Consider the following 24528-nt stretch of genomic DNA (forward strand, 5'->3'; position numbering starts at 1 on the left):
CGCGAGGGCTCCAGAGAAGGGGGAGAGACCCCGAGACCCCTGCAGCACGAAGTCCAGAGGAAGCGGGTAAGCGGAGAGGTGGCGGAGGGGGAGGGCCAGGGCCGCGGAGGGAGGAAGGGAGGGGAAAGGAAAGGGGGGAACTCGGCACTCGGAGCTGGGAGGGAGTGGAAGTGCAGGAAAGGGCGGAGACTGGGGCGCGGGGAAGCGAGGTCTTGGGGAGAAGGATGGGGAGGCGAGAGGAGTGATTGCTGGTAGGAAGCGGGATCCAGGGTCCGCTTCTTAGAGTTCCCTAAAGCGAGGGTGCCGCGCCCCCTGCCACCAGGAGGGGGTACTCTCTGGGAGGCGCCGCCGGCCCTCCCAACTCCTGGATGGACTCCAAGACGACACCCCTCCCCTTTGGTCCCCTACTCTATCCTTCATGCCGTCCAGGGTGCCCTGCCTAGGGGTTGCCCCAAGCCTCTGCCCCCGATCTCGGGGTTGGGAGGCGGAGCCGGGAAGGGGTTGGCGGGTCAGGTCAGGACAAGGGGTCAGGCAGAAGAGGGAGCAGCTGGGTGGGGATGGGAAAGGCGAGCGCGGAGAGTTCGACCTAGCTCCTGGGGGGCTGGCTTGTCTGAGTGGGGAGCTCTGTGCTGGGTGTGGGGGGCGGCGCCGCCTGAAATCCAGGGTCCACTTTTTCCCTCCTCCCTTCGCTCCCCACCCCCCCCCCAGGCCCACATCGAAGAGCTGTGGAATGTGCGAATTCACCTGGGGGGTGGTTAATGCCCCCCAAGGGGGTCCGGAGTGCTAATCCCTTGGGCAGGGGAGAGTTGCTAATCCTCCGGGCTGGTCGGGGCTGGTCCCCGGAATGTGCCCCCAGCCCGGATTATCGGCATCGATGCTCTGGACAGAGGCTGCTTTGTGTTCTGGGATGGTGGGGGCGGGGGCGAAGGGGGGGGCGGAGGTAAAGGGAGGAGGGGAGGATGGAGGAGCGCACTGAGGGCACAGCCTGGAGCGGGGCGTGTGGCGCCGGCAGGTGCCGGCACTCCTTCCCAGACCGGGTTTCCTCCCCCAGCACCCCTCTCCCCCGCACCAGACTTGCCCTGGCGGAGGGCCTGCTAGGGGGAGGTGAAGAGGGCAGTCAGCTGAGTTGGAAGGCCGGCCAGGAATGTGTCGCTCCCGGCTCCCCACCCCGGACTGACCCCCAGACCTACATTGTTTGACCCTGCACTGACCTGTCTTACCCCCGAGTTGGCCCTAAATCCGGTAACCCTGACCCCCCAGTGACACACTGGGGAGCTTCGGTACTTTTGCCGTTGCAGAGCCTTGGGTGTCCCCAGCACTGCCCCCACTAGGAATAGGTACCCCAGTTGGCACTGGTCGGGTTCCCTAACCGCAGCTCTTTCGCTGCCCTCCCCCTGCACGGTGTCCTCCCCAGACACCCCTACAGTCACGGTCAGGAGGGCGTCAGCCCTGCCACTCAGATTTTCCTGGCCCCAGGCTTGGGGAGGGGAGGGATTGGACCGTTCCTGAGGGCAGAACCTCGGAGTTTCTGTGCCCACCCTCCTTCTGGTCGTCACGTGCCCCTCCCCCATTATAAAGTCGTGCCCGGCCTGTGCCTGCCAGCCTCCCTTCCTCCCTCCCACTGAGTGAGTGGAGTTGGGCTCCTGCCCCTCCCCCAGGGAGCCTCCCCCCCCCACTTCGGGGCTGGGCTTTTTTCAGAGGAGGGGGCCCATGAACAGCCCCGTTGCTTGCTGTTTTGGGCTCTCTCCAGAGCTCTCTTTCTCCCTTCCTTCATCCACCCGTCGTCTCTGCCTCAAGGGGTGTCTCACTCCCCCCAGCACAGCCCTCTCTGGTCTCAGCCTGCCTCAGTGTGCCGTGCCACCGCTGGGCCACCGCTCCCACCGCTCCCGTTTCTGGCTCGGCCTCTCCTCCCTGCTTCCTCTGTCTCCCCTCCCTGATCTCCGCTGCTTTCTCTCCGGGTCTGGGCCTTGACTCCTGTCTGCCTTTTTTTCCCCCCAGCATCTCCCACCCCCGGCTCTCTCCCCCTCACTCCTCTTAGTCCCTTGGCCCTCTGTGGCCTCCTGTGCCTCAGTCCTTGCCTCTGTCTCTCTTTGTTCCTCTCTTTTCTTCCCATAAATAACTCTCTTTTCTCCCCCCACCCTCCAAGGGCCACTCTAAGGCCTTTCATAGTCTGGGAGGATCCTGTGCAACCAGGAGACCCCTCGTGGCCGGCGGGCTTCCTTGAAGCCCCGTGCCCTGCCCTCCCCTGGCTGTGCAATGTTGGGGTGCCCCTGCAGGCCTGGCACCTCTCTCATGCAGTGATTGCTCCTCCCCCACCCCGCACCCCCAGGTTATGCCGCCGCCTTGTTGCCCTGAAAGCCGCAGCTACAGCGAGAAGGGCTAGGATTTGGCCATGAGCAGCGCCCCCCGGCGCCCCGCCTCGGGCGCAGATTCCTTCCGCACTGTGAGTATTGCCCACTGCCCCTCTGTCCCTCTCCACCATCACCCCCGGGGCTCTGGCCAGGGTGCGGGTCTGTGTCAAGCAGGGGTGTGTGTGTCCGGAGAGGCCTGGGAGGGGAGCCTGTGAGGGACTTGGGAGGGGCACCGCCATCCCCGCTCCGGGCCTTGCGTGGGGCACTGGGTCTGGGACAGGTATCGGTTGCGGGGGTGGGTGTCAGACAGCTTCTGGTCCCAGGGAGGGAGTTGAGGCTCTGTGTCCTGAAGACCCGGGTTGTTGTTTAGCCTCAGCAAGAGAGGAACTTTGGGAAGCCTGGGTCTCTAAGCCAGCGACCCCCCTCTGACTGGGTCTCGGAGGCAGGCGGCGCCGGTCTGCTGCAAGGTAGCTCTGGGCAGACCGCTGCACCCCCGGCCCCACGTGCCACTCAGCCCCGCCCCTCCTGGCCCCCACGTGGCCACCGCCCCACGTGTCCCCCTCCCATCTTCCTGGGAAGGCTAATGATTAACCCCAGTGCCATAATCAGCCCGTTATTGGTCACCTTGGCCTAGCGGGGCACGTGACCAGGAAGAGGCGCCGGCTGGTCCCCTCCCCCTCCCTCCCGGGTTCACCCCTGCCGGCCATGGACTTCCTCCTTCAGCCTCAGGTGCGAGGGTTTCTTGACCCTCCTCCCCCCACCCCGGGCTAGCCCGCGTGCTAATTCTGGTGAGAGTGAGGCCCAGTGCGGGGGGGAGCCGGGCTAGAGCTGCGGAGGTGGGCTGGGGAGAAGCAGACTCCTCACCCCTCCATCTTCTCCTGCCCAGTATCCCTGCCACCCCCAGCTGCTCGTGACCCCACCTCCGAGACTCTCCAAGGCCCGCCCTTCTTCCCAGCCTACCTCCCCCTTGCTCTTCCTTGCTCTGGTACCCCTGCCCTTGGAGATCTCGATGCCCTTCACGTCCAGAAGCTCTCGAGCAAATATTTAGCGGTGCCTGGAGCTGAGACGCCCGGCGGGGGGAGGGGGAGGGGTGTGTGTGTGGGGGGGGGGTTGGACCAAGGCCGTGGGCTGGGCGGCCGGCTGCTTAGCTAGGCTGAGCTCTCCAAAGCGCCAGGCCACCGCAGTCCCGCCGCTCCTGCAGTATGACTCAGGTGGGGGGAGTGAGGGTGGGGGCAGGGCGGGGCACCGCAGCGGCTGAGGCCCCGGGCTCCGGACTCCCAAGGGGAAGCGCTGCATCCCTGTCCAGGAGCTGGGCTCTAGTTCGATTCAGACCAAGCCCGGGTCAGGTAGCGCAGGCGCCTGCAGAAGTTACTTTTCAGGCTCAGTCGCCATCCCCGAGCACAGGGGCTGCGTTCACTACTATCAGCCGTGTGAACGGCCCAGATCACACACCCGACCTTGACCTGCGGGCTGGACACACAGGATTTCTGCTGAGGCTTCCAGGGCAGACGCTTTCCACAGGCCCTAGAACTGACTGGAATGCGCCCAGCCAGGGTCCTGAGAGCCCGGAACCCGGGGGACGGGCCGCTGGGCGGTGGGTGCTGAGTCCCGAGTCCCTGGCACTCGAGGGGAGGGCAGCCGGGGCGGGGGGTGGTACTGGACTCAGCCGCTAGGCGGGGTGGGGTTTCGAGGAGCGTTTCCCGTGCGTGCGTGCATGCGTTCTCACCGCCCCTTCTTCTCCACAGCCGGAGCCAGAGAGCCTGGGCCCTGTGACGCCAGGCTTCCCTGAGCAGGACGAGGATGAACTTCACCGCACCCTGGGCGTGGAGCGGTTTGAGGAGATCCTGCAGGAAGCCGGGTCCCGAGGAGGGGAGGAGCCGGGCCGAAGCTATGGGGAGGCAGACTTTGAATGTGAGGGGGCTCGGGGAGGCGGAGTGAGCGCGGGGCAGGGGTTCTCTGGCTGCCAGGATGGAGCCAGGATGGAGCCAGGGGGCCTGGCGGGGGGGCGCTGGAGGCCGGCCAGCTGAGCGGGGAGCCGTGCCCGCCGGCAGCTAAGCGCCCTCCTCCCTGCAGACCACCGGCAGTCCTCCCACCACATCCACCACCCGCTGTCCACCCACCTGCCTCCCGACACCAGGCGCCGAAAGGTACCCCAGGGCTCAGGACGGAAGCCGCGCAGGCGCCCTGCAGCCTCCCCGACCGGGGAGACCCCCACCATCGAGGAGGGCGAGGAAGAGGAGGATGAGGCCAGTGAGGCCGAGGGGGCCCGGGCACTCAGCCAGCCCCCTGCGTCCACACCCTCTTCCGTGCAGGTGAGCGGGGGCAGGGCTCCTGGGGATGTCTGCGGTACCCCTGGCCTGGCCTCACCTGCTCACACGGGTCCCTGTTCTAGTTCTTTCTCCAGGAGGATGAAGGTGCGGACCGGAAGGCGGAAACAACCAGTCCGTCTCCCCCTCCGATGCTGCCCCACCACGACGCAGCTCCCCAGGCCACCAAAGGGGCCCAGACTGGGTAAGTGTCCCCAAACAGGGACCTCCTGGGCCGGCACCAGCGAGTTGAGGTGGGGAACAAAGCAGGAGCCTTGAGGTCCTCAGACAGGTTCAGAAATCCCAATCCTGCCGCTGCGATTTGACTTTGGACGAGTCACAGTGTCTATGAGCCTGTTTTCCCATCTATAAACCAAGAATAATAGAACTTTTCTCGCAAGGTGGTAGTAGGGGTTAAAGGGTGGTGTGAACGGAAGTTTAAGTATGGGTCGGCCTGGCACGGAAGAGATGTGTGGTCTAAGCCGTCTCCTCCCACCCCCTGCCATCCCCCCCGCCCGTGGCTTCACGTGGAGCAGCGTCAAACCCCGGATCAGGGACTGGACGGGTGACCTCCACGCACCCCCGGGACCCCAAGGGTGTGAGAGCAACAGGAGACCCCCTCTTGCTCTTGGGGAGCTAGCTGCCAGTCTACCCTGCTTGTGGTCTCATGAAATGGTATCAGAACAAGTTCTGTGCCAGACGACCTGGTTCAGGTGTAGTGTCGGTACCAGTAGGTGATTGGAGTTTGGGGTTGTTAGCCAGAGAAGCCTTCTTGGAAGAAATCACTGAACTGGGTCTCAAGGTCACTACTGTCACCTCCCTGTTGGTTTCTGGGTGCCAGGCAGTGCGAAGGACCCGGGGAAGTGAAGGGCGGATCGCCCCTCCAGGGCGGTACAGGCTCGCCGGGGAGATAGGACAATGTGGATGGAGCTGGGTCCGCGTTGGCTGTCTGCACTGGGGGCGCAGGCCTGCAGGTGGCTGGACGGCCAGGAGGAGGTGGCGGAGCCCCAGAGAGAGCACGGTGTCGCGCTGGAAAAGTGGGTCAGATTTGTGGGCAGGGGTGCGAGCAGAAGCGAGGGCACGGAAGGTCGGTGTAGGTGGAGAAAGCCTGGCAGAGGAGGGACTGGTAATGGGCAGGGGATGGGGGCTGGGAGCTGTGGGAGGTGAGATGCCGGGAGAACAGTTTGGAATGGTGCGGCAGGGACAGGGACCCACTGGCAGTGGCAGAGAGAAAGGAGGCATCGCAGCTTGGGGGACGGGAGCAGAAGCTGGAATCTGTAAGGGACAGGGGTTCATATCCTCCTTGACTGTTGGGTAGGGGTGGGGTGTCTACAGTTTCAAAGGCCCATTTCCATGTACTTTCCTCCATTTGGTTAGAAACACGGGACCCCGTGAACCTCGAGTCCATTGTTAGGGGTGTGCCTGGGAGGGGAAGCAGGTCCCACTCTGGGTACTTTTCCGGACTTCACTCTCCCCACACCTGGGAAGGCTGCCCTCAGCTCCGCTTTGCTGATGAGCTGATGTTCCGGGTGGCTTGTGTGATTGCTTGGGGGGGTACAGCCAGTAAATGGTCGAGCGGGATTTAGATGCGGCAGTCTGCTTCCAGAATCCTCACTCTTTCACATCCGCACCTACCGAGAGTGGGGAGCGAGGAGGGGTGAGGTCCAGCGCGGTCCCCTTCCTGGGTCCCTCCTGTGTGGCTCCTGGCCGAGGGAGAGGGGCCAGCCTTCTCAGGCTCACGGCTGCTTTGTCTGTCCAGAGCCCTGGTGGAAGAGGTGGCGGCTGTGGCCAGTGTCACAGCGGGAGGTGATGATGGGGGTGCCTCTGGGCGCCCCCTGGCCAAAGCGCAGCCTGGGCACCGCAGCTACAATCTGCAGGAGAGGAGACGCATCGGCAGCATGACTGGGGCTGAGCAGGCACTGCTGCCCCGGGTCCCGACGGACGAGAGCGAGGCCCAGACGCTGGCCACGGCCGACCTAGACCTCATGAAGAGTGAGTGCTGGGCCTGGGCCAAGCCCGGAGCTGCTGGGAACGAGGGTGGGGGTAAGAGGAAGGGGCGCTTGACCCTGTCCTTCCACCCCCCGCCCCCAGGTCACCGGTTTGAGGACGTTCCTGGGGTACGGCGACATTTGGTGCGGAAGAATGCCAAAGCGTCTGTGCAGAGTGGCCGGGAAGGGCGAGAGCCTGGCCCCACCCCTCGGGCTCGGCCCCGGGCCCCCCACAAGCCCCACGAGGTAATTTCTCCACTTCACGGTCTTGCAGCATCCCCCCATCCGTCTTCTCACCACAGCCCCCGTCGCTTCTCAGACCTGCGGTCATCTCGAGCACCAGGGTTGCCATGTATGGTTTTGAAGGTTGTACACTGCACAAGAGTGCGACATACACATCTTCAGACAGCACTGAGTTTTTTAATTGAAATATAGTTGGTACAGAATATTATGTTAGCCTCAGGTGTACAACATAACGATTCAACATTTAAACACATTACGACATGGGTACTACGGTAAGTCTAGTAGCCGTCTGTCCCCAGACAGTTATTACGGTATTACCTGCTGTTGCTGGTGTGGGCCTTACGGTTCTGGCTCACATCTTAGACAGGTCGGCTTCCCTTTCGTGCCCGTTTTCTGGCAGCCGGCAGCGAGGTGTTTGAGGACCGTTTGGGCCAGAGGCAACTCCGTGGAGCGGCGCGTTTCATTTTTCAGAATCCAGTCACCTCTGTGCTCATCCAGTCCTCCCGTAACCTGTGAGGATGGCGGCCCAGGCGGCATCAGCCATACATCAGGGGCAGTGACTGGTCAAGGCCACTCAGTTACGTAGCGATGTTGCCCACCTTAGACTTCGGGGCTCTGGTCCTGAACCCTGACCCTCCCAGTGGCTATTTTTGGTGACCTTTTTATTGCGGTCGAACAGACACAGTAAAGCACACTCGGGTTACGCAAACAGCTCTGTGACACTCTGCACGTGTAAATACCTGGCCAACCCTACCTAGATACAGGACATTTCCCACACTCAGGGAGTTCCTTCGGGCCTCTGCCTAGTCACCGCCCTCAGAGGCGACCGCTCTGCGGTCACTCTCAATTAGTTTTGCCAGTTCTTGAAAGCATATAAATGAATCCTACAGAATTCCAATGTAGGACTTCCCTGGTGGTCCAGTGGTGAATACTCACTTCCCATCGGTTCGATCCCTGGTCAGGGAAGTTCCGCATGCTGCGTGGCGAGGCCAAAAAAAAAAAAAATTCCATTTTGTGTGTGTGTGTGTGTGTGTGTGTAGGGACCATTCATCAGACGGTTACTAAGAGTCATATACTGTGCTAAATGTTTTGTATACTTTTTCTTTTAGCCCCCATTTTATTATTATCATTATTGTAGTAGAGTTGATTTACAATGTTGTCTTAGTTTCAGGGGTACAGTAAAGTGATTCAGTTAAACGTACATATATATCTATTTTTTTCAGATACTTTTCCCTCATAGGTTATTATAAAATATTGAGTATAGATCCCTGTGCTATACATTAGGTCCCTGTGTTGTACACTAGTAATGGGGGTGGTATTACTCCCATTTCACAGACGAGGGACAGTCTCAGATGGGTTAATAACTCGCCCAGGCTCCATGCCTGTGCCCTCCGTCCTGCCATGCCCTCTGATCTCACCCCAAGGTGTTTGTGGAACTGAATGAGTTGCTGCTGGACAAAAACCAGGAGCCTCAGTGGCGGGAGACGGCGCGCTGGATCAAATTTGAGGAGGATGTAGAGGAAGAGACGGAGCGCTGGGGGAAGCCCCACGTGGCCTCCCTCTCGTTCCGCAGCCTCCTGGAGCTGCGCCGGACCCTGGCCCATGGTAACCCATGCCCCACCCCCTGCCCATCATCGCCCCAGGAGTTCCCTTCGCCCGCCGAGCCCGTTCTCTGAGGACCACACGGTCCCACATTTGTCTTGAGCAGCAGGGTGTGTAATGTCACCAGAGCCCAGGAGGGAGCATCTCCTGTCATGATATCACCTCTCACGATGCCTGCCATTCCTCGGGCTCTGTCACTGGGTGACTGCGGGGCAGGACTGACCCTCTCCTCTTGTCTGGCATCTTCAGCAAACAGCTTCTCTAAGTGATATTTTCAGATAACGGAAGCTGGTATGTTTTGGATGCTACAGTGTTGTCAAACAGTTTTAGTGGAACGCTTTGGGAAATTCTAGAGACTCTGGGGAATGTGACCTAACGTGTAGTAGGGCTGTGTAAACGACTGCATGAGCACGGATGCAGGATTCGCGAGCGCTGTGTCTGATGTTCTGCTGTTTGCTCGTTTCCTCCTTCCTGTTGGGGAATCGCTCCCAGCTGCTGTCAGCAGGCCTGCTTCTAAGCAGCCGAGGACTCAGAAACCTGCTGTCAGAATTATTTCCAAACGAGCAGAAACTAACTGGGCTCTGAGTGAGGCTTGAGGGCTTGGGGTAAGGCGCCGAAGTGTGGGTGCTTTATCGCCGGGCTTTGCGATCTTGGTTTCGGCTGCTCGGGGGGCCTTCGGTTCTGTTGGGTCTTTAGTTCTGTGTTCCTGTGAGTTGACCTTGACGGAAAAATGACCTGGTGACTTTTGAAAGGACCTTCATTTCTATATGAAATGGCAGCTCAGAGCAGTGACGGGGTGGAGAGATCTAGAAACTGTCCTTGAGCAGCTGCTGGACTTGGAGGGGGACGTCTTCAGATGGCTCCAGGGCTGCCACGGGGACGCAGACCGGCTGTGTCGTGCTCCAGAGGGCAGAACTAGGACCCTAGAGTGAAGTCAGAGGAGGCACTTGCTGGCAGTGAAGAGCAGTCTAGGCCGAGGGGGTGGCCCGGGGCACTTCCGGCTGCGTGCTTCCCGGAAGGGGCATCTGGGCAGGACCTGGCCCCGGTGGCCTCTCTGATGGCAGGGGTTCCCTGGCCTCTGCTGAGCCCCACAGCATTCCTGCGGGGAGAGGGGGGCTGGAAGAAATGGGTCAGAGAGGCCGTGGGACTTGGGCCTCGGGCAGAGCTGGGCCCTGCTCACTGATCCCTGGGCCGCACTTACTTGGCTGCCCTCGCTCCCGCTCTCCCTCCCTCCCATCCCCGCCCTTGCATCTTGCCTGGGGATGAGGGCCTCTCGCGGTGGTCCTCATTCCAGGGGCTGTGCTCTTGGACCTGGACCAGCAGACCCTGCCTGGCGTGGCCCACCAGGTGGTGGAGCAGATGGTCATCTCTGACCAAATCAAGGCCGAGGACAGAGCCAACGTGCTGAGGGCCCTGCTGCTGAAACACAGGTGAGGCACCGCCCGCCGCACCCTGCCCGCCCGCCCGTGCTCAGCGCCCGCCCGCGCCCAGCGCCGGCTGCTGGCCCTCCTCACCTCCTGCCTGCTGCCCCACCAGCCACCCGAGTGATGAGAAGGACTTCTCCTTTCCCCGCAACATCTCGGCCGGCTCCCTGGGCTCCCTGCTGGGGCATCACCACGGCCAGGGGGCCGAGAGCGACCCCCACGTCACCGAGCCTCTCATTGGAGGTGTTCCCGAGACCCGGCTGGAGGTGGAGCGAGAGGTGAGGGGAGAAAGTGACCCTGCCTGGGTCAGGTCCGGCCGCCACTGCGGCTCGGGCTGCAGGACCGCCGAGCGAGTCGGGCGGGAACGGGCGGGGCCGGGGGTGGGGGGTAGCCAGGCTGAGCTCTGCTCTCCTGCGTCCCCAGCGTGAGCTGCCTCCTGCAGCTCCTCCGGCTGGGATCACCCGCTCCAAGTCCAAGCATGAGCTGAAGCTTCTGGAGAAGATCCCTGAGAACGCCGAGGCTACGGTGGTCCTTGTGGGTATGTGGGGCGAGCTCGGGGGGCAGGGTGCGGGTGGCCGGGCCAGCCTCGGGGGCGCCCCTGCGCTGGGGGCCGGGAGGCGACTGCTGCTCCCCCGCCCATGCCGGCTGCACGCCTCCAGGCTGCGTGGAGTTCCTCTCCCGCCCCACCATGGCCTTCGTGCGGCTACGGGAGGCAGCGGAGCTGGACGCGGTGCTGGAGGTGCCGGTGCCCGTGCGCTTCCTCTTCCTGCTGCTGGGCCCGAGCAGTGCCAACATGGACTACCATGAGATCGGCCGCTCCATCTCCACCCTCATGTCCGACAAGGTCAGCCGCCGCCCGGCCGGGCCTCGCGCCCCAGAGCCCACTTGGGATGCCCCCACCCAGCTCGCCGAGCCTGGCCCCAGGCCCCCGGCCCTCGTCCCGTGTCCTCACTAGCCCCGTCCCGCTTTGGCAGCAATTCCACGAGGCAGCCTACCTGGCAGACGAACGGGAGGACCTGCTGACGGCCATCAACGCCTTCCTGGACTGCAGCGTGGTGCTGCCGCCCTCGGAGGTGCAGGGCGAGGAGCTGCTACGATCCGTCGCTCACTTCCAGCGGCAGATGCTCAAGAAGCGGGAGGAGCAGGTCCGGCTGTTGCCTCCGGGGGCTGGGCTGGAGCCCAAGTCAGCCCAAGATAAGGGTACGGGCCAGTGCAGGCCGGGGGCCAGGTCTGGGCTGCCGGCTGGGGGCTTGGGGGTTAGGCTGGAGGGTGGTCTGTTGTACGCGGAGGAGAGCGGGACGGGAGGAAGAGGGCTGTGACGGGCGCCCTGATGGAGGCCCGGGTTGCAGCGCTCCTGCAGATGGTAGAGGTGGCAGGTGTGGTGGAAGACGATCCCCTTCGGCGGACAGGCCGGCCTTTTGGGGGCTTGATCCGAGATGTGCGGCGCCGCTATCCCCACTACCTGAGCGACTTCCGAGACGCGCTCAACCCCCAGTGCCTGGCCGCCGTCATCTTCATCTACTTCGCGGCCCTGTCTCCTGCCATCACCTTCGGGGGGCTGCTGGGTAAGGAGAGGCTTCAGGTCGTGGTGGGGAGCGCACGGGTCCCCCCGGCCGCCAGCCGCTGAGCTGGCTCTTGCCGCCCTAGGAGAGAAGACGCATGACCTGATAGGAGTATCGGAGCTGATCATGTCCACGGCAGTCCAGGGCGTGATCTTCTGCCTGCTGGGGGCCCAGCCACTGCTGGTGATCGGCTTCTCGGGGCCCCTGCTGGTCTTCGAGGAAGCCTTCTTCTCGGTGAGGGGCCACGGGCTACCCGGGCTGGTCCTCCCTGCCCAGCTCAACTCCCCGTCCTCTTCCCCGAGCACTCCCGCCCCGTTAGCCCGCCCCGGGCTCCGAGCCTGACTGCCCACCGTACCCCAGTTCTGCAGCAGCAACGACCTGGAGTACCTGGTGGGCCGCGTGTGGATTGGCTTCTGGCTGGTGCTGCTGGCCCTGCTCATGGTGGCCCTGGAGGGGAGCTTCCTGGTGCGCTTCGTCTCCCGCTTCACCCAGGAGATCTTCGCCTTCCTCATCTCCCTCATCTTCATCTACGAGACCTTCTACAAGCTGGTTAAGGTGGGTGGGCCTGACGGAACCTGGCCCAGGAGGGGCCGGGCTTTGGGACTGGAGGGAGCCGGGGGCGTCCTGCCCCTTTGTTCTCTGAGCGTGAGGCCGGGCTGCCCCATGGAGCCACGGAACCTAGGCTGGTCCTTCCTGCTGCCCCCACCCCTTCCCCACCCACCCTCCCTCCCTGTCACCAACATATATACCAGAGCTTCAGATCAGTCTTAAAGACTCACGTTTTTGTTTTTTTTTTAAACTTGCAAATACATTCTTGCAAAAGTAGTATACATGCTTCACAGCATATAAGACGTATATTTCACAGTATCTTCTATGAAATAAATTTTCAAAACTTTAAGATGTGAAAAGGGGGATCCTTATGAGCTTACTCTGCAATTATTCCATTACCTGTGAGGCTGAATATCTAGGCGGATGACTCACATATCTTTAATAACGAAGGTAATACGTGCTTTTGTTTTTTTTTAAATAACTTTATTTATTTATTTTTGGCCATGTTGGGTCTTTGTTGCTACGCGCGGGTTTTCTTCTAGTTGCGGCGAGCAGGGGCTACTCTTCGTTGCGGTGCGCGGGCTTCTCACTGCAGTGGCTTCTCTTGTTGCAGAGCACAGGCTCTAGGCACGCGGGCTTCAGTAGTTGTGGCTCGCGGGCTCTAGAGCACAGGCTCAGTAGTTGTGGCGCATGGGCTTAGTTGCTCTGCGGCATGTGGGATCTTCCCAGATCAGGGCTTGAACCCGTGTCCCCTGCATTGGCAGGTGGATTTTTTTTTTTTTTAATATATTTATTTATTTGGCTGCATTGGGTCTTTGTTGCTGCGTGCGGGCTTTCTCTAGTTGCGGCAAGTGGGGGCTACTCTTTTTTTGGGGGGGGCGGGGAGCTACTCTTCGCTGTGTTGTGTGGGCTTCTCATTGCGGTGGCTTCTCCTGTTGCAGAGTACCGGCTCTAGGTGAACGGGCTCAGTAGTTGTGGCTCATGGGCTCTAGAGCACAGGCTCAGTAGTTGTGGCTCACGGGCTTAGTTGCTCCACGATGTGGGATCTTCCTGGACCAGGGCTTGAACCCGTGTCCCCTGCACTGGCAGGCGGATTCTTAACCACCGTGCCACCAGGGAAGCCCCTGTGCTTTTGTTAAAGCGGCGAACAATCCAGAAGGTCAAAGGGAAAGGCCCCCAAGATGACAGACAGGGTCACGGTCTGGGCATCAGACCCACGTCTGTGTCTGTGTCAGGATCAGGAGATGTGCCCCCGAGGCCCACCACACTCCCTGTGTTGCTCCTCCAGGCCTGGCTGGAGCCTCGTTTGCAGCTGCTTTCCTGAATTAGATCAACCCCTCTTTTTTTTTTTTTTTTTTTTTTTAATTTTTTGGCCACGCCGGGTGGCATGTGGGATCTTAGTTCCCTGACCAGGGATCAAACCCACACACCCCCTGCGTTGGAAGCTCAGTCTTAACCACTGGACCGCCAGGGAAGTCCCAGACCAGCCCCTCTCTTAATTCCTAGTTGTCTCGTGCTCACATCTGGTCACCTTGGTCATTTTTTTAATCAAGACAAGCTCCTTGAGGGCAGGCCAGCCACCCCCAGCCCTACCTGTCCCACTCAGCATACAGCTGAGTCCCGGATGTCTCACCAGTTAAGCTGATAGAATCCTTTGTCCTCTCCCCAGATCTTCCAGGAACATCCCCTCCACGGCTGTTCGGTCTCCAACAGCTCCGAGGCAGACAGTAGCGAGAACACCACGTGGGCTGGGGCAGAAGCAGCCACGCTGGGGCCGAGGAATGAGAGCTCAGCCGGGCCGTCCAGGCAGGGGAGGCCCCGGGGACAGCCCAACACCGCCCTGTTGTCGCTGGTGCTCATGGCTGGCACCTTCTTCATCGCCTTCTTCCTGCGCAAATTCAAGAACAGCCGGTTCTTCCCTGGCCGGGTGTGTGGGCTGGCGGGCCCGAGGGAGGCGAGATCTGGGGGCAGGAAGGGGGGCGACTCGGAGTCAGGGCTGCAGCGAGGTGTGGGGCCTCTGAGCATGGTGCTCGCCCACAGGTGCGGCGAGTGATCGGGGACTTCGGGGTACCCATCGCGATCCTCATCATGGTGCTCGTGGATTACAGTATTGAGGACACCTACACCCAGGTACGGCGGAGCGCGCGCAGCAGTGAGGCGGTGTTGGACTCTGGACGTTCCCCTTCAGGCCCCCAAGTCCAGAGCTGCCTCTAAACTGGGCAGACACCAGGCCTTTCCCACAGCACGCCTTCGGCGTCCACCCTGCCCAGTGCAACTCAGGGCACTCCCTCCAAGGTTCACCCACCCCCGGCCCCACCCTCTGCCCCGCAGAAGCTGAGCGTGCCCAGCGGATTCTCAGTGACAGCCCCAGAGAAGCGGGGCTGGGTCATCAACCCCCTGGGGGAGCGCAGCTCCTTCCCCGTGTGGATGATGGTCGCCAGCCTGCTGCCCGCCATCTTGGTCTTCATCCTTATCTTCATGGAGACACAGATCACCACGTGAGTGGTCCTGGCAGAGGCGGGGTGCCGTGCAGACGGTGACCGCCTGCTGCGTGGAGGAGCTGGAGCCCCCGGCAGGCTGGCTGCTGGAGTTGACTTTGTAGGCAGCAGAAAATCCCACTGACGTTTGCTCGGATGGGCACAGTACGGGCTGGGAGCTGTCCAGGAGGGTAGGGAGGGCCAGATAGGACTCAGTTCCATGATGGGACCCTCGCCCTGATGGAAGAGGCAGGGACCATCAGGTTCCAGAAACAGACAGAAGTGACTGACTCGGCACTCTGGCAAGACACAGTTGTCTGCCAGGCTGGGCCCGGGGCTCAGCGCGTGCCTGTCTCCGCCCAGGCTGATCATCTCCAAGAAGGAGCGCATGCTGCAGAAGGGCTCCGGCTTCCACCTGGACCTGCTGCTCATCGTGGCCATGGGCGGCATCTGTGCCCTCTTTGGCTTGCCCTGGCTGGCCGCTGCCACCGTCCGCTCCGTCACGCATGCCAACGCGCTTACTGTCATGAGCAAGGCTGTGGCGCCCGGGGACAAGCCCAAGATCCAGGAGGTCAAGGAGCAGCGGGTGACGGGGCTGCTGGTTGCCCTGCTTGTGGGTACGTTCACCTCTCGCGCCCAGCCTTCCCGGAGGGGTCTTGGGGCCACTGGGGTAGAGAGCCCTGGGGCCAGCTGTTTCTTCTCCTCCTCCCCCAGGCCTCTCCTTGGTCATCGGGGATCTGCTCCGGCAGATCCCCCTGGCTGTGCTCTTCGGGATTTTTCTGTACATGGGAGTTACCTCCCTTAACGGGATCCAGTTCTATGAGCGGCTGCACCTGCTTCTCATGCCACCCAAACACCACCCAGACGTCACCTATGTCAAGAAGGTGAGACCCGGCTCGGAAGGGCCCTGTGCCTCTGCCCCCTCCTGGTCTGTGTGGGTCACCCTCCAGCCCCCCATCTGCCCACCCTGGCCAGCCACCATTCAGCCCGTGCAGACCCATCTCCGGTAAGCACCCAAGGAGGCGCTTCCGTCCCACCCCTGTGGAGGGGAGAGGGGTCGTCGTCCTCTGGATGTGGCAGGCCTGATGGCCCTCCGGGGACCGGGGCGCTCGGAGGCTGGAGAGAAGCCTGGGCTCACCTGTCTTGCCCCGCACCCCCCCACGCAGGTTCGGACCCTCCGTATGCACCTGTTCACAGCCCTGCAGCTGCTCTGCCTGGCCGTGCTCTGGGCCGTCATGTCCACGGCCGCCTCCCTGGCCTTCCCCTTCATCCTCATCCTCACGGTGCCGCTCCGCATGCTGGTGCTCACCCGCATCTTCACCGAGCGAGAGATGAGATGCGTAAGGCTCCCGCGCCCCTCCCCACCCCACCGGCCCCCACCTTGGTCTCACCAAGAGGTCGCGCTCAGCACCAACCTTCCGACTCTGCCCCTACCACAGCTGGATGCTAACGAGGCAGAGCCGGTGTTCGATGAGCGGGAGGGCGTGGACGAGTACAACGAGATGCCCATGCCTGTGTAGCTGCTACCTGGATGGACGGTCGAGGGACAGATGGACAGAGGGAACAGGGGCTGGGGGGTGCTCGCCCCGTCCTCCTCCCTCCTCGTTTTTATTTAAGTGAATAATTTAAAGTCCCCTTACCAGCGCCCCGCAATAAAGTGCTTCGGCCCCCACCTATCCCCGGCTGCGCGTGTGTGTGAGCCCGGTATGAATGGAAGAGAGGTGACGGATTCCAGCCCGCTCTGTCCCAGAAACGAGATGTGCAATGGGGAAGGAAAGGAACTTTAATGACAAATCAAAGCAGAGGGAGCCAAAGTGCAAACTGTCCATCCCCCAATGCGGGGGGGGCATCCTGAACCCATGTGCACGCCCTCACCCCCCTTCAGGCCCCCAGCGGAGGCCCAGGGCCTGAAGCTTCTGCCTCAGGTAGCTCTTGAGCTGGGACAGGCCTCTCTGTGACTCCAGTTCCTCGAAGGGTAGCTGCAGGGGGAGAGGGTAGCAGGTTACCCCAGGGCCTGGCCGGCCAGGGGAGGGGTACTAGCTGAGTGTGTGGGCGTGGGGAGGGCTCTCACCGGCAGGAGCTGGTAGCCCATCAGGCCCAGATGCCGCTCCCGCAGAGCCCGTGAGCCCAGCAGCACTCTGCCATCCCGGCAGAAATGCCACCGTTCCCGCAGCATCAGTACCACCCTGGAGGAGAAGTGACTGGCTCAGAGCTGCTGTCTATGAAGGCAGGCAGGGCTCTCCCACCCTCTTCCCTTACCTCTGGGCAGGGTCACGGATTGTGTAGGGACAGGACCGGGGAGGATACGGTAGGAAGGGGTCCTGGGTTCTCACGGGGAGCACAGCACCAGAGCTGCTGACACAGAGCAGGAAGTCTGCAGGGCATGGAGAGAGAGAGCTGCTGGCCTTCAGCAGAGGCTCCGTGTCCTGGCGAGCCGCAGGCCCACCCGGAGCTCACCTGTGCAGTAGCCTGGAGGCACGGTCAGGTCCTGACGATACTTCTCCTCCCCCAGCAGCTGGCGCAGCCCCTCGGCTACTATATCCTTGTGACTGAGGGGGAGAGGAACACCGGTATCAGGAAAGCCCCCAAGACACTCGTTCTAGCTCCCTCCCGCCTAGTTCCACGGCCCTGGGAAATGCCTCTGCTGCTCCGCTCTTTCCGACTGCCTAGGGCGCAGCAGCACGCACCGAACGTGGTCCCCCGGGTTGGCCTACCCTGTGCTGCGTGCGGGCCGCTCCCCTCCCCTCCCCTCCCCAGAGCTGCCCCAGCCACCTGTACTTGCAACGGGCACGGTCGGTGATGAGTGGCTGGGGGAAGATGGGCACTTGTTGCCTTCGGGGAAGGCGGGGACCCCGATATCCCGGGAGCTCCAGCTCCACGGCCGTGTCTAGCAGGGAGAGGTAGCGCCGCACAATCGGGGCGTGAGGGGTGCCTGCAGGGAAGCAGGACAAGACTTACTGGGGTGCAGACCCCGACCCTGCTTCCCCTGCCCACTGGCTCCCCGGGACCCAGCCAGCCCTCCAGTCTGCGCACCACTGATGTGGCTGATGAAACCTGGGGAAAAAACAAAGTGCAGGGCTCGGAAGGGCAGGCACCGCAGCTGGCACAGTGACATCAAGATGTTGACAGTTGCCAGGGGGGCCACCCCTGCTTCCCGAGCCAGGATCCTCTCAAGGCAGGGCATGAACTGCTCTTCCAGAGGCAGGTAGTTCAGTCGCCCAAAGGGCAGGACCAACTTCTGTACCACCTGCGGAGCAAGGGCAGTCCATCACCCAGCGCGAAGCGGTTCTCCAGTATCCTTTACAAGCTGGACCTCAGGGAGGCTTGGCCTGCAAGCTTACAGCATCACCATAAAGGCAGAACAATCCCTCTACACACACACCAGAAGCTCAACAGTGTAAGCACTGCTTGAGCTCCACGCGATTAGTCTTCAAACAAGCAGAGGAGACGTGGCTGTGGGTTCTGTCCCTGAAGACTTAGCAGAGTGGGATCAACCAAGCTAAGACGGGCTGAGAGTGTTTGCAGGGCTTCCCTGGCGGCACAGTGGTTGAGAATCTGCCTGCCGATGCAGGGGACACGGGTTCGAGCCCTGGTCTGGGAGGATTCCACATGCCGCGGAGCAACGAGGCCCGTGAGCCACAACTACTGAGCCTGCGCGTCTGGAGCCTGTGCTCCGCAACAACAGAGGCCGCCATAGTGAGAGGCCCGCGCACCGCGATGAAGAGTGGCCCCCGCTTGCCACAACTAGAGAAAGCCCTCGCACAGAAACGAAGACCCAACACAACCAAAAATAATTAAATAACTTAATAAACTCCTACCCCCAACATCTTTTTAAAAAAGTGTTTGGAGAAGTGCAGACAACCCAGGCATACATGCTGGGGAGCTGGACAAGCCAGCGAGGGTGTGAGCAAAGGTGGAACCCCACGGGAAAGAGCAGAGAGCCTAACTGGGTTGTCTGCTGCAGATAGAAGCAGCCAATCAGGCTGGGTGGGGGGTTAGGCCTGCCAGGTGTCTTAGGATGGGATGAGTAGGAGAGGAGCATGGGAAGGTGGGAGGTAATCCCACCTTGCTGTTGAGCTGGGCTTCCTGGGCCACCAGGAAGTGGGCAATGGCTTCCAGAAGCTGGGGCTCCCGCAACCGGTGGCGGGCCAAGTGCTGGGCCAGGAGCACCATCACGTGGGGCGTCAGTTCCTCGGGCCTGGCCTCTGCGAAGAACAGCTCATCACACCGGACCCTCAGGTCAGACCTCAACTAGATTCCACCAGACACCACCTGCCTCCGCCTCAGCTCCCCTCCTCCCATGAACCTTAACCCCCTCCAGCACCTGCCAGGCTGCGGATGAGGTGATGCTGTGGATGCCGCTGGAAGCGGGGGCAGCTGAGAGCAGCTTCCAACCTTAGCCCACCGCGAAGGACAGGCTGCAGAGGGGGAGGTGGCTTCGGAGGGAGGCGGAACCTTTGCTCCTGCTCCAGGGCACACACCAGGGGCCCATCTGATGGGAAGCCTGAGGAGGAGAGGGTCAGAGGAGGCAGTCCTAGCAACAGGGAGTCGCTCTGCTCTGCTCCAGTCCTGGTTTAGTTAATGAATCCCCAATCCTTCTCATCTCTGTTTTCTGGGCTGGAAGGTTTGCTACAGAGCACGTGGAAACACTAGAGAAATGTGAGCTATCACGTGCACTAAGGTATCAGAACAGTCTGTGGGGACGGCCTTATACAAAGAAGGCGAGTGAGTTCTCATCTCTTGCCAGTGGTAACAAACTGCAGGGGCTTCCTAGAGCGCCGTATTAGAAGGGACCTGGGGTGGCGCCCTAGCTAAGCACAACACCTGCTGCTTGACTCGCGGTGTCTGCCACGGATGCAGGGGCGCAGCAGCAAGTGTGGCGCGTATGTGCCGTTCCCGGCAAGCCCGAGGGGTGCGGTCTGTCAGCGATCTCGGGTCCTCTGCTGTTTCTCTATTCTTCCGTTAACGCCCCCCCCCCCACCCCAGACACCGTCCTCACCAAGTAAGACTGCAAGGTGCAGACACACGTGGATGGTGTGAATGTCAAAGGAGGGGCAGTTTCGGATGATGAGCTGACTCAAGTCCTGAAGTGTGGCCTGCTCCACAGGAGGGGGTCGTGGCTGAGACCCCAAGAGCTGGCCCAGGCGACGAAGTGCCACAGGGTAGTGGTGGGCGCGCACCTTGGTGGGGTTCTGGCCCAGCCAGCGCAGCAGCTCCCCAGGGCTCCTCGCCTGTTCCAGAAGCCGCTGCAACCCCTGCACAGGGCCTGCATGGGGGGCTCCTCCAGGAGGCCGGTCTCCCCATTTGTTGGGCCCCAGACAGTAGGGCTGTACTGGTGGGAGCAGCAGCAGGCCAGACAGCCGAGCACTGGAGGCCTGGGCAGAGAGCAGGACTCGAAGCATGGAGTTGGGTGATGGAGACCCTGAGGGGTGGCCCAGAAAAGGGGGTGAGGTATTCTCCAACGGTGAGAAAGACCAGCTATCTACTCTTCACCTCGCTCCCCATCCGGTGGAGCCTGGGGTCAGAGCAACCCTGACTCATGTTCACCCTTCTTTGTGACTGCTCTGCTCCACTTCCCAACCCGCCCCTCTCTGCCTTCTTCCATCCTCTGAAACAGCAATCGTAATCCTTCAGTGTGCTCAGCGTAAGGCTATTTACAAAGCAATTCCACATGCATTATCCCCTCTCGTCCTCCTTACAGGCCTGTGAGGAGGGAGGCAGGGCTGGCATTACCTCGATTTCACAGGTGGAGAAACCAAGGCCCAGAGAGGCGAGGGGGTTACGTTAAGCCCGAGGTCACGAATCTGGTTAGTGGTCGCGCCCAGCCTGGAGCCCAGCTCGCCGCGACGATACGCCCTCCCGACCACCTCCCCCTCCCGCAGGAGGCGGCGGCGGCGGCACAGAGGGTGGAGCGCGGGCTCCGCAGCCGGACGGTCCTGGGTTCCATGCTGGGTGCTCCCACTTACCAGCTGTGTGACCTTGGACAAGTGGCTTCGTCTCTCTGCCCAAGTCTCCTCGCCCGTGAAACGAGAACGCAGGGCCCACCTTGGAGGGCGCCCGTGGAGCCCGAGGGCTCAGCTTTGCCATGGCGCGGAGTCGGCGGTGTCAGGGCCCTCCCCCAACGCCCACCCGGCCCGGGGATGCCAGGAGACCGTGGGCACGGTCGCCAACACCAACTCCCGCCGCCCTCCCGCGGCCCGCCCCGCAGGCACCACCCCTACATGGCTCCCCAGGCCCCGCGCAGATCGCTCCCTCGGTCGGTCTCGGGGGCCGGGGGCCGAGCTCCCCCCGCGGCCTCCTCATCGGGGGGCCACCGAGTCCGCCATCTTCCCAGCAGCCCCCGGATCGCCGCCCAGACGCCAACCGCGGCACAGTCCTCGGCCAGCAAAGACGTGGCTCCCGTCAGTCCCCGCGCGCCCCGCCCCTTGCTTCCGGGAAGCTGCGCGCGCGGCGATGGGGCGGGGCCGGGGCGGGGCCAAAGGGCTAGGGGCTGAGGCTGGGATGAAAAGGTGACGGGGAGTCAGCGGCCGGGCTGGGCAGGTTGGGCAGAGCGAAGTGCCCGGTCGGCGCCCTTCATGCCTTGTCTCCCAGTGGGCAAGAGCTCCCCGGCCCCCGGGCCCGCACACGCAGACATACACCAAGGGTGAAAACTTCACATTTAATCTGCACATGTTCCAGAGAACCCCCTCCACCCCTCCCAGCTCCCCTTCTCCAGCCCCTCAGTCTTCGAGTCCCTAAATCAGCCCAAGGAGCTGTCAGGGACTAGAGGTGGCTGGATTCTCAGGCAGAACACTAAGAAGGGCCCAGGGGCGTGGCCCGGCTGTGCCCAGGGCCCAGGCAGCGACAGCAGCTGTCTGACCCGGAGGAGCCGACTGTTAGTGGGTGCTGAGGGCCAGCTGCCCCGGGGGGCGGCCCAGAGCCGTGGAGGTCGCAGGGAGGGGCCTCCGCTGGTCCCCGGAGTGCTCTGCGGCGCAGGGCTGGGCTCCAGGGTAGTGGGAAGAGGCAGGTCGGAGAGGCAGGCCTGGGCAGACAGCAACTGCCACCGTGTCGTGGGGAGCAAGGTCCGGAGGGGCCAGCAACACTGCCAAGAGCCCGTGGAGGCACTACGGGCGGTACATGGCAAAGGCCAGGAGACTGAGGAGCAGGGTGAAGCCGGCCAGACCCAGAGTGGCGGTCAGGGGAAAGAAGGGCCGGTACTGGATCTGGCAGTACCAGAGCAGCAGCAGCAGCAGAAGCAGCAGGGGCAGCAGCAGACTGCCTACTTCCAGCCCGGAGGGGCCTGGCTCTGACCCCGGTGGGCACGGTGGGTGTGAGGGACCCACCCGAGTGGACACGTGGCAGTGGAGAACACAGTTGGGAGGGAGGTGAAGGCTGCCCAGGGTCTGGGTGTCGTCTCCTAACAGTTGCCCTTGGTAGATGAGTCGCACGTGCTGTTCCCGGCCAGGAAATTGGGTCCTGAGGAGAGAGCGACCTGGGTAATAGAGCAGGTCTCAGGCAATCCTGGCCCCTTGCCCGGAATAACTCTCCCACCCTCACCTCTGTCCTCCACCTACCACCCAAGTCAAGGCCTCTAAGGGGGCCCCTCCTGCTTCAGGGGAACAATACGGTGTGTGATTTGGGGGCCTCAGTTCCCTCATCTATAAACGGAGGGATAAGTCTCAGATATTGATATCCTCAGTGGCCCTTCTAGGTCTGTGATCATTCCTACCCCACTCTTTAGCACTTTATTCCTGTCCTCTCTTCCCGGCTTACCTTTTCAGGGAGCCAATGGTGTCATGGGGCCAGGCCCTGGCCACCTGCTCTGAATCGTTGAGGAATTTCAGCCGAAGTACTAGGGGCTCCTGGGGGGAGTCTGGAGGTGGCTGTGTTGCTGGGAGCCCCACGCCAGGTTCTGGCTGTGCAGCCTGACCTCTGTGTCTCAGGCTAGGGGTCTCAGCTCCTGGGGCCTCCCCTCTGATGCTGTCGGTGACCGCCATGGCTTCGCTGGGCTGTGTCGGTGCTGGGGTCCCTGACGGCTGGGGCAGTGGATCAGCGCCCTCGGCAGTGTGTGTTGAGACCCAGGCGAGAGCCAGCACCAGAAGGCAGGCAAGCACCGCGAAAAGGATGGTCACCTCATCACCCACCCCTTCGATCAGGGCCATGGCACCTGCCTTGCCCGCTGCGCTACCGAGCTGGAGAGGCACAAAGAACCCATGAGGGGCTGGCTCACCCGCCAAGAGCCCTCTGAACTTCGGGGGGGGCTCCTAGACCCCACCCCACCACAACTCTCCCACAGTCCTCAGACGTCTGCCCACATACCCGGGCCCCACCGTGGGACACGGACCGCTCTGACACCCAGTTACCCCAAACTTGCCCCACGTACCCCTTCCCATCACCAAATCCCAAGTCCTAATTTTTTGTAACCTGAGATCAGGTCTTCAACCAGCTGCCCAATTCACCCAAACCCTATTCCGAGGTCAGGGCCTTGACCTTCTAAGCGAGTCTCCCCTAAATTCAACCTCCACCAAACTTCACACCAAAGCTTACCTATTCTTCCCGTCTAGGTCATCCCAAAGTTTATCTACTCCTTCGTCTATTTCACCCAAAGCTTATCTACTCTTCAGTCGCTGAAGTTTCTCCAAGGGGGAAGAAAAAGGTCTCTCCACACACACACCTCCCGGTTACCATTTACCCAAACCCCGTCCCGCGGCACGGGACCGCTTCCCAAGGCTTCCCCACGCCAAAAGTCAAATTGCGCCCTTTGGCAAACTGGAACCTCCGAGGGCTGCCACCCCCCACCCAACTCGGCCCCTCCTGGTGCACTCAAACCCCACCCCGAGGCGGCCCGACCCCGCGCCTCCTCTGGAAGCCTCTCCAAACTCAGCCTGCTGCAGGACCCCAGATCTCGGCCGGGAATCCGAGACTTCGCCCTCCCCACCCTGATCCTCTATCACCCCTCCCATCTTCCCGCCCCCCACACCCACCCCCGAGTGGCGGGAGGGCGAGGGCGATCCCGGGGCGGGGCGAGCGGGGGCCAGCTGAGGTGGCGGCGGGGTGGGTACGGTCAAGGCGCAGGGACTCACCGCCTGGCTCCGCCAGCCCCATAGCGGACCCTCAGGCACTTCCGGGCGGGAGGTGGCGAGGTCGCAGACACCTGAAGGCACCCCCCCCCCCCCCGCACCCCGCGCCTTCCCCGCTGCCGCTGCGCCGCCGCCGCAGCCCGGAGTATTGTGGGTCTTGTAGTCCGGCACGGTGAGCAGTCCCCGCCCTCCGCCCTGCGGACCCACGTGCGGGCTCGGCTGCCCGGTCTCGGTGCCAGCAAATCGCTGAGGGGCTGGTGGGGGCGTGTCTGGGGGCTGTTCCAGCCCGCAGAGGTTTCGGCGGCAGCAGCATCCCCCCCCTCCCCCTCGGGCAGTCAGGGCATGTATCACTCCAGAAACTAACGTCAGCTGGAGCGTGTCAGAGCACCGGTGTTTCGAGATGCAGCCTTTGGGGAGCTCAGGTGGACCCTACTCCGGCCTACTCTTAAGTCAGAGTGGACGCCGGAAGGCATCCTGGACCCTCCAAATTGACTCTTCAGCCCAGAGCCCAGTAGCCTTGGGCTGCCCCACCAGGCTGGCTGAGGATATCCATCTTCAGGGCTGGCCACCGCAACTTGGGCTGCCTTATTTACCTGGTCCCCTTCTCCACTTTGCCCCTGTAAGACTGTGCAAGAAGCATGGACTTTGGAACCTGGCACAAATGCTGATCCCTTATCCCGTGCTTATCAACTATATGACCTTGTGTGCGTTATTGAATCTCTTTGAACCTAAATTTCTTCGTTCCTAAAACATACCTCATAAGACAATTGTAAGGATAAAATTAGGTGTTTTATTAAACAAGTGTGAAAACTATGTAGGGGATCTGTCACACAGCAGGTATTTGTTCACTTGGTATTAGAACACTTCACCCAAATCTGGCCTCAGAAATTAGGTCCCTAGAGTATTGCTGTACAGGGGATGTTGAGCCTCGGCCTGGCCCGGGCCAGTTAATTTCCATGGGTTTTCC

General features: G+C 61.9%; 3 protein-coding genes across 6 annotated transcripts; 1 reads left to right on the forward strand and 2 right to left on the reverse strand.

Annotated features, from left to right (window-relative positions):
- Positions 1-2392: 2392 nt before the first annotated feature.
- SLC4A2 (solute carrier family 4 member 2) lies at positions 2393-16178 on the forward strand. 2 transcript variants are annotated; one of them, XM_065883706.1, is made up of 22 exons: positions 2393-2443; positions 4097-4262; positions 4425-4663; positions 4744-4862; positions 6417-6649; positions 6749-6891; positions 8313-8493; positions 9785-9920; positions 10027-10192; positions 10338-10452; positions 10574-10758; positions 10889-11114; positions 11264-11479; positions 11562-11710; positions 11837-12031; positions 13695-13952; positions 14066-14155; positions 14357-14523; positions 14866-15119; positions 15217-15386; positions 15669-15842; positions 15942-16178. In XM_065883706.1, exons 1-22 carry the CDS (start codon positions 2393-2395, stop codon positions 16020-16022), a joined length of 3714 nt encoding a protein of 1237 aa, XP_065739778.1. In that variant the 3' UTR covers positions 16023-16178. The 2 variants fall into 2 exon arrangements, with proteins under 2 accessions (XP_065739778.1, XP_065739779.1); XM_065883707.1 differs by lacking the exon at positions 2393-2443 and adding an exon at positions 3057-3080 and having other exon boundaries at positions 15942-16140.
- Positions 16179-16267: 89 nt separating this feature from the next.
- Positions 16268-20889, reverse strand: FASTK (Fas activated serine/threonine kinase). 3 transcript variants are annotated; one of them, XM_065883511.1, is made up of 10 exons: positions 20724-20889; positions 19502-19924; positions 18827-19006; positions 18568-18707; positions 17536-17749; positions 17275-17434; positions 16960-17051; positions 16762-16876; positions 16574-16688; positions 16268-16481 (listed from the first exon to the last, which is right to left on the reverse strand). In XM_065883511.1, exons 1-10 carry the CDS (start codon positions 20803-20805, stop codon positions 16374-16376), a joined length of 1629 nt encoding a protein of 542 aa, XP_065739583.1. In that variant the 5' UTR covers positions 20806-20889; the 3' UTR covers positions 16268-16373. The 3 variants fall into 3 exon arrangements, with proteins under 3 accessions (XP_065739583.1, XP_065739584.1, XP_065739585.1); XM_065883512.1 differs by having other exon boundaries at positions 18908-19006; positions 20724-20805; XM_065883513.1 differs by lacking the exon at positions 19502-19924 and having other exon boundaries at positions 20724-20805.
- Positions 20890-21146: 257 nt separating this feature from the next.
- On the reverse strand, positions 21147-23601 carry TMUB1 (transmembrane and ubiquitin like domain containing 1). Its single transcript, XM_065884119.1, has 3 exons — positions 23565-23601; positions 22255-22673; positions 21147-21957 (listed from the first exon to the last, which is right to left on the reverse strand). Exons 2-3 carry the CDS (start codon positions 22641-22643, stop codon positions 21606-21608), a joined length of 741 nt encoding a protein of 246 aa, XP_065740191.1. The 5' UTR covers positions 22644-22673; positions 23565-23601; the 3' UTR covers positions 21147-21605.
- Positions 23602-24528: the final 927 nt, after the last annotated feature.

The sequence above is a fragment of the Phocoena phocoena genome, chromosome 9, assembly GCF_963924675.1.
Source record: "Phocoena phocoena chromosome 9, mPhoPho1.1, whole genome shotgun sequence".
NCBI lineage: Eukaryota > Metazoa > Chordata > Mammalia > Artiodactyla > Phocoenidae > Phocoena > Phocoena phocoena.